General features: G+C 41.6%; 1 protein-coding gene across 1 annotated transcript; it reads left to right on the top strand.

Annotated features, from left to right (window-relative positions):
• Nucleotides 1–10,379: 10,379 nt before the first annotated feature.
• On the top strand, nucleotides 10,380–14,201 carry LOC107775412 (potassium transporter 5-like). Its single transcript, XM_016595138.2, has 8 exons — nucleotides 10,380–10,808; nucleotides 11,072–11,297; nucleotides 11,386–11,634; nucleotides 11,739–11,792; nucleotides 11,884–12,144; nucleotides 12,256–12,423; nucleotides 12,540–12,794; nucleotides 12,898–14,201. The coding sequence occupies exons 1-8, from the start codon at nucleotides 10,671–10,673 to the stop codon at nucleotides 13,785–13,787; spliced, it is 2,241 nt and encodes a 746-aa protein (XP_016450624.2). The 5' UTR covers nucleotides 10,380–10,670; the 3' UTR covers nucleotides 13,788–14,201.
• Nucleotides 14,202–14,518: the final 317 nt, after the last annotated feature.

The following is a 14,518-nucleotide window of genomic DNA, read 5'->3' as shown; positions in this document are numbered from 1 at the left end:
AAAATATAGGGTGTAACATGGACTTCTTCCACCACCAACTTCATGAGCTGTACGACTATTCGCGAACTGAATTCATCATCATCAACCGATGATCCTAAGTTAGCCAGGGCATCAGCCTCACTATTTTTATCTCGGGGCACGTGTTGCAGGGTCCATTCCTTGAATTGATGGAGCGTTACCTGCAACTTGTCTAAATACCTTCGCATCAGTTCCTCTTTCACTTCGAACGTCCTATTGACTTGATTTACCTTAAGGAGGGAATCACACTTAACTTCGACCACTTCAGCTTCCATGTTTTTAGCTAATTCAAGACCTGCAATCATGGCCTCATACTCGGCCTCGTTGTTAGTCAATTTCACAGTTCTAATAGATTTCCTAACTAAGTTACCCATAGGTAGTTTCAGCACGATGCCGAGCCCTGACCCCTTTGAGTTCGAAGCACCATCCGTAAAGAGGGTCCAAACTCTCGAGATAGTCCCCGAGGTTAATAGTAATTCCCTTTTGACTTTGGGTATTAAGGCCGGTGTAAAGTCGGCCATGAAGTCTACTAAAATTTGTGATTTGATGGCGGTTCAGGGTCGATACTCAATATCGTACTCGCTAATTTTGACTGCCCATTTGGCCAACCGGCCCGAGAGCTCAGGTTTGTGCATGATGTTCCTTAGTGGGTAAGAGGTTATGACACATATGGGGTGGCATTGAAAGTATGTTTTTAACTTTCTGGAGGCGCTTAGCAAAGCGAGCGTCAATATTTCCAGGTGAGGGTACCTTGTTTCGGCCTCGCCTAGAGTTCTACTAACATAGTAAATAGGAAATTGCATACCTTCCTCTTCCCCGACTAAAACACCATTTACCGCCACCTCGGATACCGCCAAGTAAAGGTACAACTGCTCATCCGCCTTCAGAGTATGGAGTCGGGATGTACTCGGAAGGCACCGTATGAGTTCTTCCAAAGCTTGTTGGCACGCCGGGGTCCAAGAAAAGTTATTCTTCTTATTCAATAGTGAGAAAAACTGATAGCTTTTGTCTGAGGACCTTGATGTGAACCGACCCAGGGCGGCTATACGCCCCTCTAGTCTCTGAACGACCTTGAAACTGTCCACCATGGTGATGTCTTCTATAACTTTGATTTTATCGGGATTGATCTCGATCCCCCGGTTGGACACCATGAACCTGAGGAATTTTTGGGATCTGACCCTGAATGCGTATTTTTCCAGGTTCATCTTCATATTGTATCTCCTCAATATGTCAAAAGTTTCCTGCAAATGTTTCAAATGGTCCTCTTCTTACAGGGACTTGACTAACATGTCGTCAATATAAACCTCCATTAATTTTTCTATTTGTTCTTCGAACATCCGGTTTACTAGGCGTTGATAAGTGACTCCGGTATTTTTTAAACCGAATGACACTACGTTATAACAATATGTGCCGAATTTAGTGATAAAAGAAGTCCTTTCTTGATCGCCCAGATCCATACGAATTTGGTTGTATCCGGAATAGGCATCGAGAAAGCTGAGTATCTCGTGCCCGGCCGTCGCATAGATCATGCGATCGATGTTAGGTAAAGGAAAAGAGTCCTTAGGGCATGCATTGTTCAAGTCTTTATAAACTACACACATTCTTAATTTATTTCCCTTTTTAGGCACTACCACTATGTTAGTTAACCAGTCCAGGTATTTAACTTCCCAAATGAAACCTATTTTAAGGAGTTTAGATACCTCGTCTTTGATGAATGCATGTTTGACTTCGGACTGAGGCCTCCTCTTTTGTTTAAGCGGGTGGAACTTCGGATCCAAACTCAACTTATGAGTGGTTATCTCCGGCGGGATCCCTGTCATATCAAAATGGGACCAAGCAAAACAATCTATGTTAGCTATAAGGAATTCAATGAGTTTTTTCCTGAGCTCGGAAGTTAACCTCGTGCCCAGGTATACCTTCCGATCGAGCAAGTGTTCGATCAATATGACTTGCTCCAGCTCCTCAACATTTGATTTGGTGGCATCAAAATCATTAGCGATGAACTACCTAGGGACTCCGTAATCATCATCCTCGCACGCTCCCCTATCCTCCAGTTCGATCAGGGCCGGTATCAGTGATTGCTATTTAGTCTTTTCCTTCCTAATAGGCTCCATGTTTGATGTCGAGAGCATGGGCACCGGGATCACCTCGTCAACTGTGAACATTTCTTTTGCTGTCGGCTGCTCTCTGTAAACCGTCTTGATTCCTCCTGGTGTGGGGAACTTTAGTGCCTGGTGTAATATCGAGGGTACTGCCCGCATGTTGTGAACCCAAGGCCTTCCGAATAAGGTGTTATACCTCATGTCTCCTTCGATCACGTAGAATTTGGTATTTTGAATCGTCCCGGTGGTATTTACTGGCAAAGTTATTTCTCCTTTGGTAGTTTCGCATGCCATGTTAAATCCGTTCAACACCCGGACCGCCGACACTATTTGATCTTATAGCCCCAACTGTTCTACGACCCTCGATCTGATGATGTTGATTGAGCTGCCCGGATCAAACAACACACGCTTGACTCAGGATTTATTTATAAGTACGGATATTACCAGTGCATCATTATGAGGCTGCACGATGCCTTTGGCATCCTCGTCGCTGAACGAAATGGCTCCCTCCAGGATATAATCTTGGGTGCGCTTCTCCCTCATGATGTATACTTTTTTGCTCTTTATCACGGGCCCTCGAGGGACATCGACCCCTCCAATTATCATGTTGATGACGGGTTGAGGTTCTTCTTGGTCGGCTTGTTTGTTGGAGTCCCTGTTCTTGAAGTGGTTTTTGGCTCGATCACTCAGGAATATCCGGAGATGCCTGTTATTAAACAACCATGCAACTTCTTCCCTTTGTTATCAGCAGTCCTCGGACCTGTGGCCATGAGTGCCATGTTACTTACACATCAGGTTAGGGTCTCTCTGGGTAGGGTCGGATTGTAATGGTCGAGGCCACTTGGTCTCCTTGATGCGTCCAATAGTCAATACGATGCTTGCTGCATCAATATTGAAGTTATACTCTGACAATCATAAAGCTTCCCTCCCCCCGAGAGGCCTGTCAAAATCACTTTTGCTCACCAGACCTCGGTTATTTGGCCCTCGATTGCTTCTCCTTTCATTCCTTATAGAGTTGAGCCCGGACATATTTCTCCTTTGATCTAGACTATATGGTTGATATTGATCTCAGACCATTCTTGATTCATGATCGACGACTCTCTTAGTCCTGTCTTCAGTTTTGATGGGATAAACCGGCCTGGAAGGGGCTCTGAGTTGGTCATCCTCGACTCTGATTTTCGACTGGTACCTGTTGTGGACGTCGGTCCAAGTTACTGCCAGGTATTCTACCAAGTTTTGTTTCAGCTGCTGCAAAGCCAAGGAGCTTCGAGGGTTGAGTCCCTGAGTAAATGCATGAAAGGCCCAATCGGCCGCAACCAGAGGCAGGTCCATCCGTTCCATTTGAAACCTTGACACAAACTCCCTAAGCATCTCATTATCCCTTTGCTTATCTTTGAAAAGGTCCGATTTTCTGGTCTCGACCTTGATGGCCCCTACATGAGCTTTTACAAAATCATACACGAGCATAGCAAACGAATCAATGGAATTTGGGGGCAAGGTGTGGAACCATATTGTTAGGGGCCTAACTCTTTGAATCGGGCGTGGCGCGGTTGTGGCAAGGATTGGGGCGTGATGGCCTTGCCATTAGCCTATGCGGGAGGAAAACGATCATGCGGGATAATGTACGAGAAACATTGTCATGGGAACAAGTATTGGCCAAGGTCTTGGGACAGGCAAGACAGGCTTGGCAAAGGCTTGAAAAGGCAGTGTGTGCTAGTTGAGGCGGCATGGCACGACATGCACGCCAAAATCAGAGGTATGGGCAATTCGGATTGTGGGAGCGCCAAGTACAGGCTAAGCTAAATTAAGATGGTGCGAAATTATGGATAAGGCATTGGCATGGAGCAATGTCAAAATCAGCCAAGGCTGGGTGCAATGCCAGCCTTGGGCGTGCAATAGCTGACCAAGAAAAAGGGCACATGCAGTGCACATGCCAAAGCAGCGGGCCATTGTATTTTTGTAATGACTTGTATCCATGTCTGTTTAGTGCTTGTATCTAATATCATTTCATGTGGAAAATAGCCTAAGTAGTTGGGGATGTCAACTACAAGTTAGGACAGATTTAGCAAAGCTGCGTACAAGGCAGGTTTCAGTGGGAGGTGGGACCAGTGCTCTACCAAAGGGCTAAGTGCTTTACCAAAGATCTAAGTGCTCCACAAAACAGGGCCAAGTGCTCCACAATACTTGCCAAAGTGCTGAAGAGGGCCATTTCGTGGGTAATGCCCCATTAAATGGTTAAGTGCTGATTTAGTGCTTGAGTGGGACAAGCACTAGAATGAATTGCCCCTTTATAAGTTGCCCCTTCAAATCTGCCAGTGGCAGCACCTATACTTATAAATAGTTGGGAATTTCGTGTGGAATTCAAGAAGAGTGAAGCAAGAAGAGGGTCTTCAAAGAAGAAGAGTGTCTTTAAAACGGATTTCAGTGTGAGACTTCCAAGTAGGAAACAAGAGAGAAACATGAGGGTTTCTAAGTGTTTCAAAAGGGGGCTAAGGCTGGGCATTAGGCAGGTCTTAGTGTACAAGATCGACTTGTGATATTTGCTAGATGAAATGGGCTGTGAACGACTTGTGTTCATAGTAAAGTGGGAAACAAGAGAAAAACGTGAGGGTTTCTAAGTGTTTCAAAAAGGGGCTAAGGCTGGGCATTGGGCAGGTCTTAAGGTGACAAGATCGACTTATGATCTTGGCTAGTCGAAGTGGGTTGTGAACGACTTGTGTTCATAGCAAAGTGAGGGTTCCTTTGTATATTTTGAAATTAATACAAAGGATGAGATTTTCCCGTACTTGATTGTGTTCTCTTTATGTTGCAGCCGAATTTTGGGAAAGGCCAAACTTGCTAAAAAGTTGGCTAAGTGTTGGAAAAGGCTGAGTAGCTTGAGTGTCAGGCTGCTGCCGCGCAATGCCATATTGCGAAAAATTTGGACCTGTGACAACTGGTATCAGAGCTTAACCAAAACTGCCCTGATAAACTAAATATTAGAGTAAAGCAAGGTTCGTGGCGGTGGTAAGATGATCAATAGCAAATTCCGTGTTGTGGTTTGAGAACATAGCTAGTGGCACAAATGTTGAACTGCGCCAAAGAGTGGAACAGTTGGAATCACTCGCTGGGCAGGCTCTTGAAGTAGGTTCCGATTCTTCTGTTCTTAAGAGAATGGCCTGCCTAGAGGCAGATTATGCGGCGAGGTATGAAACTACGCTGGCAAAAATGACCTTGGTATGCAAGGATGAGGAAGAACTGCCCGGGGAGGTGGTTCAACTTCGAAGGGCATTACAAAACAATGCCCCTAGAAATAATGATCGCACCAAAGTGAGGATCCCAGAGCCAAATACTTATGGCGGTGCAAGAAGTGCCAAAGAACTGGAAAATTTCTTGTGGGATATGGAGCAGTATTTCCAGGTTGCTCGTGTGCCGAATGATGAAAAAGTAACCATCACACCCATGTATTTTACGGATGATGTAAAGGTGTGGTGGCGTACACGAGTAGTAGAAGCGGAAAGTGCTGGACTGCCCAAGATTGAAACTTGGGAGATGCTGAAGAAGGAATTAAAATCTCAGTTCCTTACAACCAACTCGTCATGGATGGCGAGAGACGGACTGCGTCACTTGAAACAAAGTGGCACGGTAAGGGAGTATGTTAAGGAATTTTCATCCTTGATGCTCAATGTAAGTAATATGGCAGAAGAAGACAAGCTGCATTACTTCATGAGCGGGTTGAAGGGCTGGGCGCAATTAGAGTTGAGAAGGCAGAATGTTTAAAGCCTCTTTACTGCTATTGCAGCGGCAGATGCGTTGGCTGACCTCAATATAGGTCATGATCCTGCTGAGTCTTCGAATGCAAAGCTGCCGAAGATATTGGTTTTTCCAAGAATGGAAGGTAGATGGAGACTTCCAAGGGCAAGGAAAGAAGTGGCAAATTCAGTGGATGCTTCACTTGTGGGGGTTCGCACTTGAAGAGGGACTGCCCGGTGCAGGCTAGGGTGAGTGTTATGCTGGCTGCGGAGAGATAGGAACAAGTGGTAAAGGCAAATGACATTATGGCAGATGTGAATGGACCACCAGGGGCGTTGTATATCAATAATCCCTTGACATTATTCATTAAGACGGCCTGACGAGGACGTCGATTTCAAAGGGTGCGGGTGGTTTGTTAGGGGCCTAACTCTTTGAATCGGGCGTGGCGCGGTTGTGGCAAGGATTGGGTTGTGATGGCCTTGCCATTGGCCTATGCGGGAGCAAAATGATCATGCGGGACAATGGACGAGAAACATTATCATGGGAACAAGTATTGGCCACGGTCTTGGGACAGGCAAGACAGGCTTGGCAAAGGCTTGAAAAGGCAGTGTGGGCTAGTTGAGGCGGCATGGCACGGCATGCGCGCCAAAATTAGAGGTATGGGCAATTCGGATTGAGGGAGCGCCAAGTACAGGCTAAGCTAAATCAAGATGGTGCGAAATGATGGAAAAGGGTTTCAATAGCTAAGGCAAAGCTATGTGAGACAAAATACAAGCAATGTCACAGGTGAAACAAGTATTGACAAAGACAAGGTAAAAATGCGGCTAAGGCAATGTGCGAGCGATAGGAGTGTCGGGCGTGTGCAGCAAAATCATGGGCAGCAGGTTGCGGACAAGGCATTAGCGCAGAGAAATATCAAAATCAGCCAAGGCTGGGTGCAATGCCAGCCTTGGACGTGCAATAGCTGACCAAGAAAAAGGGCACATGCAGTGCACATGCCAAAGCAATAGGCTGTTGTATTTTTGTAATGACTTGTATCCATGTCTTTTTAGTGCTTGTATCTAATATCATTTCGTGTGAAAAATAGCCTAAGTAGTTGGGGATGTCAACTAGAAGTTAGGACAGATTTGGCAAAGTTGTGTACAAGGCAGGTTTCAGTGGGAGGTGGGACCAGTGCTCCACCAAAGGGCTAAGTGCTCCACAAAACAGGGCCAAGTGCTCCACATTACTTGACAAAGTGCTAAAGAGGGCCATTTCGTGGGTAATGCCCCATTAAATGGTTAAGTGCTGATTTAGTTCTTGAGTGGGACAAGCACTAGAATGAATTGCCCCTTTGTAAGTTCCCCTTCAAATCTGCCATTGGCAGCACCTATACTTATAAATAGGTGGGAATTTCATGTGGAATTCAAGAACAGAGAAGCAAGAAGAGGTCTTGAAAGAAGAAGAGTGTCTTCAAAAGGGAGTTCAATTGTGAGACTTCCAAGTGGGAAACAAAAGAGAAACGTGAGGGTTTCTATGTATTTCAAAAGGGGGCTAAGGCTGGGCATTAGGCAGGTCTTAGTGTGCAAGATCGACTTGTGATCTTTTCTAGACGAAGTAGGCTGTGAACGACTTGTGTTCATAGTAAAGTGGGAAACAAGAGAGAAACATGAGGGTTTCTAAGTGTTTCAAAAAGGGGCTAAGGCTAGGCATTGGGCAGGTCTTAGGGTGACAAGATCGACTTGTGATCTTGGCTGGTCGAAGTGGGATGTGAACGACTTGTGTTCATAGCAAAGTGAGGGTTCCTTTGTATATTTTGAAATTAATACAAAGGTTGGGATTTTTTCGAACTTGATTGTGTTCTCTTTATGTTGCTGCGGAATTTTGGCAAAGGCCAAACTTGCTAAAAAGTTGGCTAAGTGTTGGAAAAGGCTGAGTAGCTTGAGTGTCAGGCTGCTGTCGCACAGTGCCATATTGCGAAATATTTAGCCCTGTGACACATTTCATCGCTCCTTTTGATAGAGTTTTCCCAGTTCCCCAAATTTGTTTAATAATACTGACTCGATTCCGTCGTCTTCCAAGTCGTTGCCTTTGATGGCGCTTGTGTAGGAGCTCACATACTCATTTGGATCTGCGGTTCCGTTATATTTTGGAATATCGAGCATACGAAACCTCTTCAGGATTGGTTTCAGTGTCGCGCTCAAAGGGAAAGGCTTTTGGACCAATTTCTTAAAGTCCGGGCCTTTCAATATAGGAGGCGCTCCTGGGATTTGATCCACCCGAGAATTGTATGTCTCTACCTTCTTGTCATTTGCCTCGATTTTCTTTTCACTTGATTCCACTCGTTTCGTTAATGCCTCTAGCATTTTCATTACATCAGGGCTGACACCGGACTCAGCTTTGCCCGCCCTTTCGGTGACCTGTTGATTTCTTCGGGTGGTTTCCCGGGTTGCTTCGAGCTCAGCTCTGCTGGGGGCACGACTTTGATTTTGCAGCTGTGATATCGTCACCTGTTGAGCCTGTAGCATTTCGAAGATCAATCGTAGACTGACCCCGTCGCCTTCGGGTGCTCCCTGGGCCTTTGGTCGGGCTCCTCCGCGAACGCTGTTTTCGGGGTCAATGGGAAGGTTGGCATCGATGGTCACATGTGAATTATCATCGACTGGGTTTACGAATGGGACCCTGTTGAGATCAGCAGGAGATACCTCATTGCTAGGCACCATATTGTTATTTTCGCCATGATGGCCAGACCCATCCTTAACGTGGATTGAGAATTTGACATTTTTAAGCTGACCTGAAATTAAAACCTTAAAGAAAAAGTGTAAAATAGAGTGTGTTATGGAGATTTGTATCAAACCACTACTATTATCCTTAGCCCCACGGTGGGCGCCAAACTGTTTACCCTTAAAAATGGATAACAATTGAATTTATACGTGATTTTAAGGATATGTGGATTAATTCAATACAAGTGATCAATGACGTTAGATAAGCGGATTAAAGATAAAATAAATAATCAAACCAGTTGTGATGTTAAGTCTGGGTTCGGATCTGAGCTTAATGATTGTTCTTCCCTCGACTCGGGGCCAAAAGTATATGAAGAGCTATCAGCAAGAATAAGAACTCTGAATAACTTGAAAGCAGAGAAAACAAATCTATATTGCCTTGATGTGCGTGTTACAATGTTCCTATTGAATAATAAACTTCCCCTTTATATATTAGGGGAGTTTTACCCTAAGTAAAATTCTAAAAAAGGTAAAAATCTTCTTTTTCGTTAATCACTTATCCACTGTCGATACGGGCCGAGATCCACGTCGTGATATCCGACGCGGATATCACGGCCCTTCGTTAGTCGTGTACAACCGTTTGGTTATGCTTTCCGAGTTCTTGGAGCCCGAACCGGATTCGAGGAGCGTTGTCTCGATGGCCCTGGTGGTAAGCGCTTCGTTCGGGCCTTAGTACGAGAGGTTCTTAGCTTCGATTCCGATTCCATGTAGTTATGTCCTTGCTTCGTTTGCCCCACCGAGAAATCGGGGTGCTCACTAGCCCCGATTTTACCCTTATACAGAGATCAATAAATGAAACACTTATTATCGAATCAAAATTAAACAGAAAGAGTAAATTTGAGAAATTATAGCAAAGATTGAAACCCGAAGAAACCATATGCTACGCAGTTTGAACAACATTTTTGGAAGAGAACTGTTTCTGGGTATTTTATTTTTGAAAATAACTTTTCTTATATAAGCGCTGAAGCTGGTTATTTCGGATTGAGAAATTTTATAAGTATTTTGAAAAAGCTTGGATTTTCTAAATTTGTTTTTTTGAAAACCTTTTATTCTTCGAAAGAAAACTCAAGCAAACTTTACCGAAAAAGCTCACATACTTCAGGATAAGATTTGCATTGCCAAATGCCTTGTAATTTCTAAAAACTACCATTTTCTAGAGGAAAATTATTAAATGCTTTTGACTGACGATTGTCTTGTTCAGCAAGAAAGAAATGCATGTCCATTACAATACTTCCTCTTGTACATATTATCTGCCTTCTAAGACAATTGTGTACACCATTTAATATTTTAAATTATTTGTATAAACTACCCTTTATTTCTCCTTAAACATATCACTTAACTAAACTACATAATAGAAAACAGTAAGGATAGAGTTGAAAAATAAATAAATAAATGATTTGCTGTAATTTTAAAATATCAAATACTTTGAAATAAATTCTGTTTGCTAATACGACTAATATTTAGGATCGAAGGTAGTAGTACCTATTTTTGATACTCCACATATACTTTGTTATCTGTTTTTTAAACATAAAAATTTCATCTTATTCCATTAATAGAAATGTGTAATTTCTAAGTTTAGTTACGTACATTGACCACCAGTTAACAAACAGGACATATGATAGTTGAGAATTAGAGGAGATACGAGAGACGCGGTTGTCCATTGGTATGTTTGTTGGTCATGACATCTTAGGCGCCATTTACGTATAAGACGAGAGGACGAACATGGTTTTCTCCTCATATATATAAGTGCCTCCTTTTCCTAATTTTCATTAAGTCGATTTTTGTATCTACTTCAAAGTTCTCGTAGAGAATTGTAGTGTAGGGAAACGCTTGTGCGAAATTTTATATTGAGTTCTCGGGCTCAAAATTCATTTGTATTTCGTTGGTGTTCTCCCACCTACGTCTCTTGCCTTTTCTCTTTGAACAACCAATTCATTGGTTAATAAGTATACCATGTCGATGGAACTCCTCTAATTTTGATTGCTTCGATCGTTTGATCATTTTTTTTCCAAACAAAAGAAGGGTAATAAACCAATCTTTTAATAAATAAAAAACGATGGGGAGCAACATTGAGCAAAGCCAAGATGATGTTCCTCACGACCAAAATCTCAAGGGAAAGGCAGTTGCTAGCCAGAAATTTAAGCGACACGACTCCTTAGATTTGGAATCCAGCAAAATGCCCGGTGCCAAACAGGTCTGTTAATTAATCTCCTTTCCAGTTAATTATGATGATTAATTAGTTACGAGTCACCTGGTTAAAAAACGAAGCATAGAAACTTCAAGAATTCTCTGTTGTTTTTGTTAAATTATACTACTACTTTATTAAGTATAAAATTTTAAACAATTTAGCTCAAAGTTTCACCACTACAAAGAAATTCCAGAGGAAGAAATAGACTCGCACATTGATGACATATATATTACTACTAAGAAGAATATAATGTTTTTGTGGTTGATCAGGTACTGGGATGGTCAGTGATACTGAAACTGGCATTTCAGAGCTTAGGGGTTGTGTACGGAGATATTGGAACGTCACCATTGTACGTGTTTTCGACCATTTTCCTTGATGGTATAAAACATGAAGAGGATGTACTTGGCGCTCTTTCTCTCATCATTTACACTATTACTTTGATTCCTGTCGTCAAGTATGTCTTCATTGTTCTCCAAGCTAATGACAACGGAGATGGTAACTTCACTTCTTTTACTACTACAAAATTTCATGTTTTAAATTTTGTTTTTTCCAAATGTTTTAATTTCTTTATTTTTGATTGCAGGAGGTACATTTGCGTTATATTCATTGATATGCCGATATACTAAGGTGGGATTAATTCCAAGTACACAGGCAGAAGACAAAGATGTGTCAACTTTTAAACTTGATATGCCAGATAGACGTACACGTCGAGCTTCAAAGCTTAAGTCAACGCTAGAAAACAGCAACTTTGCAAAGTTCTTTTTGCTATTAGCCACAATGCTTGGTACTTCCATGGTTATTGGAGATGGTGTCCTCACGCCCTGTATTTCAGGCACGTCACAGTTTTCCCCTTTTTATTAAACAGAATGATACTAGGTTAAGAACATCATAGGCGTTTATGGTACTAATGAGAATTTCTATAATTGATGTGGCCAGTTTTGTCAGCTGTTGGAGGAGTCAAAGCAGCTGCTCCCTCAGTCATGACTGAAGGTAACTTTTGCATCTTAAATTTATCCTATGAGTTATCTTGAAAGTCATATGAAATGCGGACTAATGTTTTTTTTTTTTACATTGAATGCAGATAGGATCGTGTGGCTTTCAGTAGCCATCTTGATATTGCTGTTCGTGTTTCAAAGATTTGGAACTGAAAAAGTTGGCTACACATTTGCACCTATACTTTGCATGTGGTTTGTTTTGATTGCTGGCATTGGCATCTACAACTTCGTGACCATTGATATAACTATATTCCGAGCTCTTAATCCTATGTACATCGTCGCCTATTTTCAAAGGAACGGAAAGGATGCTTGGGTTTCCCTTGGCGGGGTTGTTATGTGCATAACAGGTAACAATAATTCCAACACCCTTAATTAAATTTCGAGAAGAGAAGAAGAGAATATAAACAGCTTTTGTAACAATTTTAATGACGAGCAAAATATTGGATGAATAATTGCAGGAGCTGAGGCACTATTTGCAGATGTTGGTCATTTTACTGTTCGATCTGTACAAATAAGCATGTGCTGTATAACATACCCAGCGCTCATATTAGCATATCTCGGTCAAGGCGCCTTTTTAACAAAGCACAGTGATGAAGTTGCTGATACTTTCTACAAGTCCTTACCTAGTAAGCATACATAGTACAATTTATTTTTGTACGGTTAGTGTATATAATTTAAATTATTTTATACAAACATATATTATGTTTCTCTCATGCTCTTTTCTTTTGCCTTACAAATGCAGAGAGTATATATTGGCCAATGTTTGGGGTAGCTGTATTGGCAGCCATCATTGCAAGTCAAGCCTTGATTTCTGGGACTTTCGCTATAATCCAACAATCCCTTGCATTAGGATGTTTTCCTCGTGTTAAAATTGTGCACACATCAAGAAAGCATCATGGTCAAATCTACATTCCTGAAATCAATACCCTTCTCATGTTGGCTTGTGTTCTTGTCACTCTTGCGTTTAGGACCACTGAAAAGCTTAGCAATGCATATGGTAAGGCCATTTATTATTGAAACTTCTTTAGTTATATACATCGACAAGTGTAAAAAAAGAAAGTAGTATATTTTAACACATCCGTTTTGTTGTTTAATTACAGGAATAGCGGTGGTATTTGTGATGGTGCTTACATCATGCTTCCTCGTACTAGTCATGATCATGATATGGAAAACTCACATTCTTCTTATAATCGCCTATGTTCTGGTCATTGGTTCGGTTGAGCTTGTATACCTAAGTGCAGTTCTATACAAGTTTGATCAAGGTGGTTACCTTCCACTGGCTTTTGCTATGTTCCTATTGTTTATCATGTATGTATGGAATTATGTGTACCGAAAGAAATATCACTTCGAGCTAGAACACAAGATCTCTCCTGAAAAAGTTAAGGAAACGGTCGATGAGACAAATTCACATCATCGCCTTCCCGGACTTGCAATTTTCTATTCTGAGATTGTACATAGAAGAATCCCACCAATTTTCAAACATTATGTGGAGAATGTGCCTGCTTTACGCTCTGTCCTTGTCTTTGCTTCGGTCAAATCGCTTCCCATAAGCAAAGTGCCATTAGAAGAAAGGTTCCTCTTCCGCAGGGTGAAGCCATATGATCTCTACGTGTTTTGTTGTGTGGTACGTTATGGATACAATGATATACGCAACGAGGAAGAGCCCTTTGAAAAATTATTGGTAGAGAGGCTAAAGCACTTTATCAAGGAAGATTACATGTTCTCAATCGCAGCAAATGGTGATAATCAAGAGGATGCTGCTTCATTAATTGAGAGAGATGTAGAAATGCTTGAGAAAGCTTCTAGTATTGGGGTGGTTCATTTGGTAGGAGAACAAGATGTGATAGCAAGCAAAGGGTCTGGTTTTGCAAAAAGAGTGGCGATCAATTATGCGTACAATTTCCTCAAGAGTAACTTAAGGCAGAGTAACAAATTATTTGATATCCCTACCAAGCGCATGTTAAAAGTTGGAATGACATGTGAGCTTTAGGATGTTTTCCTTTTTTTGAAAAAGAAACTGATTTTATTTATCAGTCAAAAATAAATGTGCATTCAGTTGAAGGCAACAAGGAGAGGCACCCTACATGTTCAACTTATATCCGTCAGAAGGTGCTTGCACAAGAAAAATGTTTTGTTTCTTAGTTTTACTTTTGTTTTTTTCTTTTTGGAGTGTTTGGATTTGGTATGGGATATTATTTTTAAAATTTTGTAAGAGAATAATTATTTTGTTTTGTTTCAAAATATAGAAGATTAAGATATGTTTAGATAAGAAAACAAAATAGAGTATTAGTTGTTTTTGGTTAGCAAAACATTTTATTTTATCTTGTACTACTCCTAGCTTGTAAACGTTTGACACTATATATGATATCTAATCTTAGAATAAATCATTAAGAAATTTTTTGCAGTGTTTGGTTCCTTGTGTGGATATTGTAATTTCTCCTTACTATGCGGACCCCTGATCACTTCGGTAAATTTTCCGGTAAAATATGGCATAGAAGAAAGTTGTACAGAGGTTTGGAATACTGGGGCCTTTAGTGTGCTGTTGTTGTACTCGCACTCAATGCAGAAACAAATGCACATTTATCTTATTATCGCATTTGCAATAACAATGTTGTAGAAATCAAAGCAATGGTGACTTGAATGAGATGGTGTTGATGTTGGATTTTTTGGGCCTTTCCCTTCCTTTATGGATTAAAAGATATCTTTTGGACCTACTCCCAC

This window comes from Nicotiana tabacum, chromosome 19 (genome assembly GCF_000715075.1).
Source record: "Nicotiana tabacum cultivar K326 chromosome 19, ASM71507v2, whole genome shotgun sequence".
In the NCBI taxonomy this organism is placed as follows: Eukaryota; Viridiplantae; Streptophyta; class Magnoliopsida; order Solanales; family Solanaceae; genus Nicotiana; species Nicotiana tabacum.
The sequence above is the reverse complement of the archived record's forward strand: the minus strand, read 5'-3'. Positions and strand labels throughout refer to the sequence as shown.

Bases quoted from the DNA above. Each gene is read 5' to 3' on its own strand.
- LOC107775412 (XM_016595138.2), top strand. From the start codon at position 10,671: ATGGGGAGCAACATTGAGCAAAGCCAAGATGATGTTCCTCACGACCAA. The intron at 11,298-11,385 runs GTAACTTCACTT...TTTTGATTGCAG, and splicing joins AGCTAATGACAACGGAGATG to GAGGTACATTTGCGTTATAT. The intron at 12,424-12,539 runs GTAAGCATACAT...TTACAAATGCAG, and splicing joins TTTCTACAAGTCCTTACCTA to AGAGTATATATTGGCCAATG.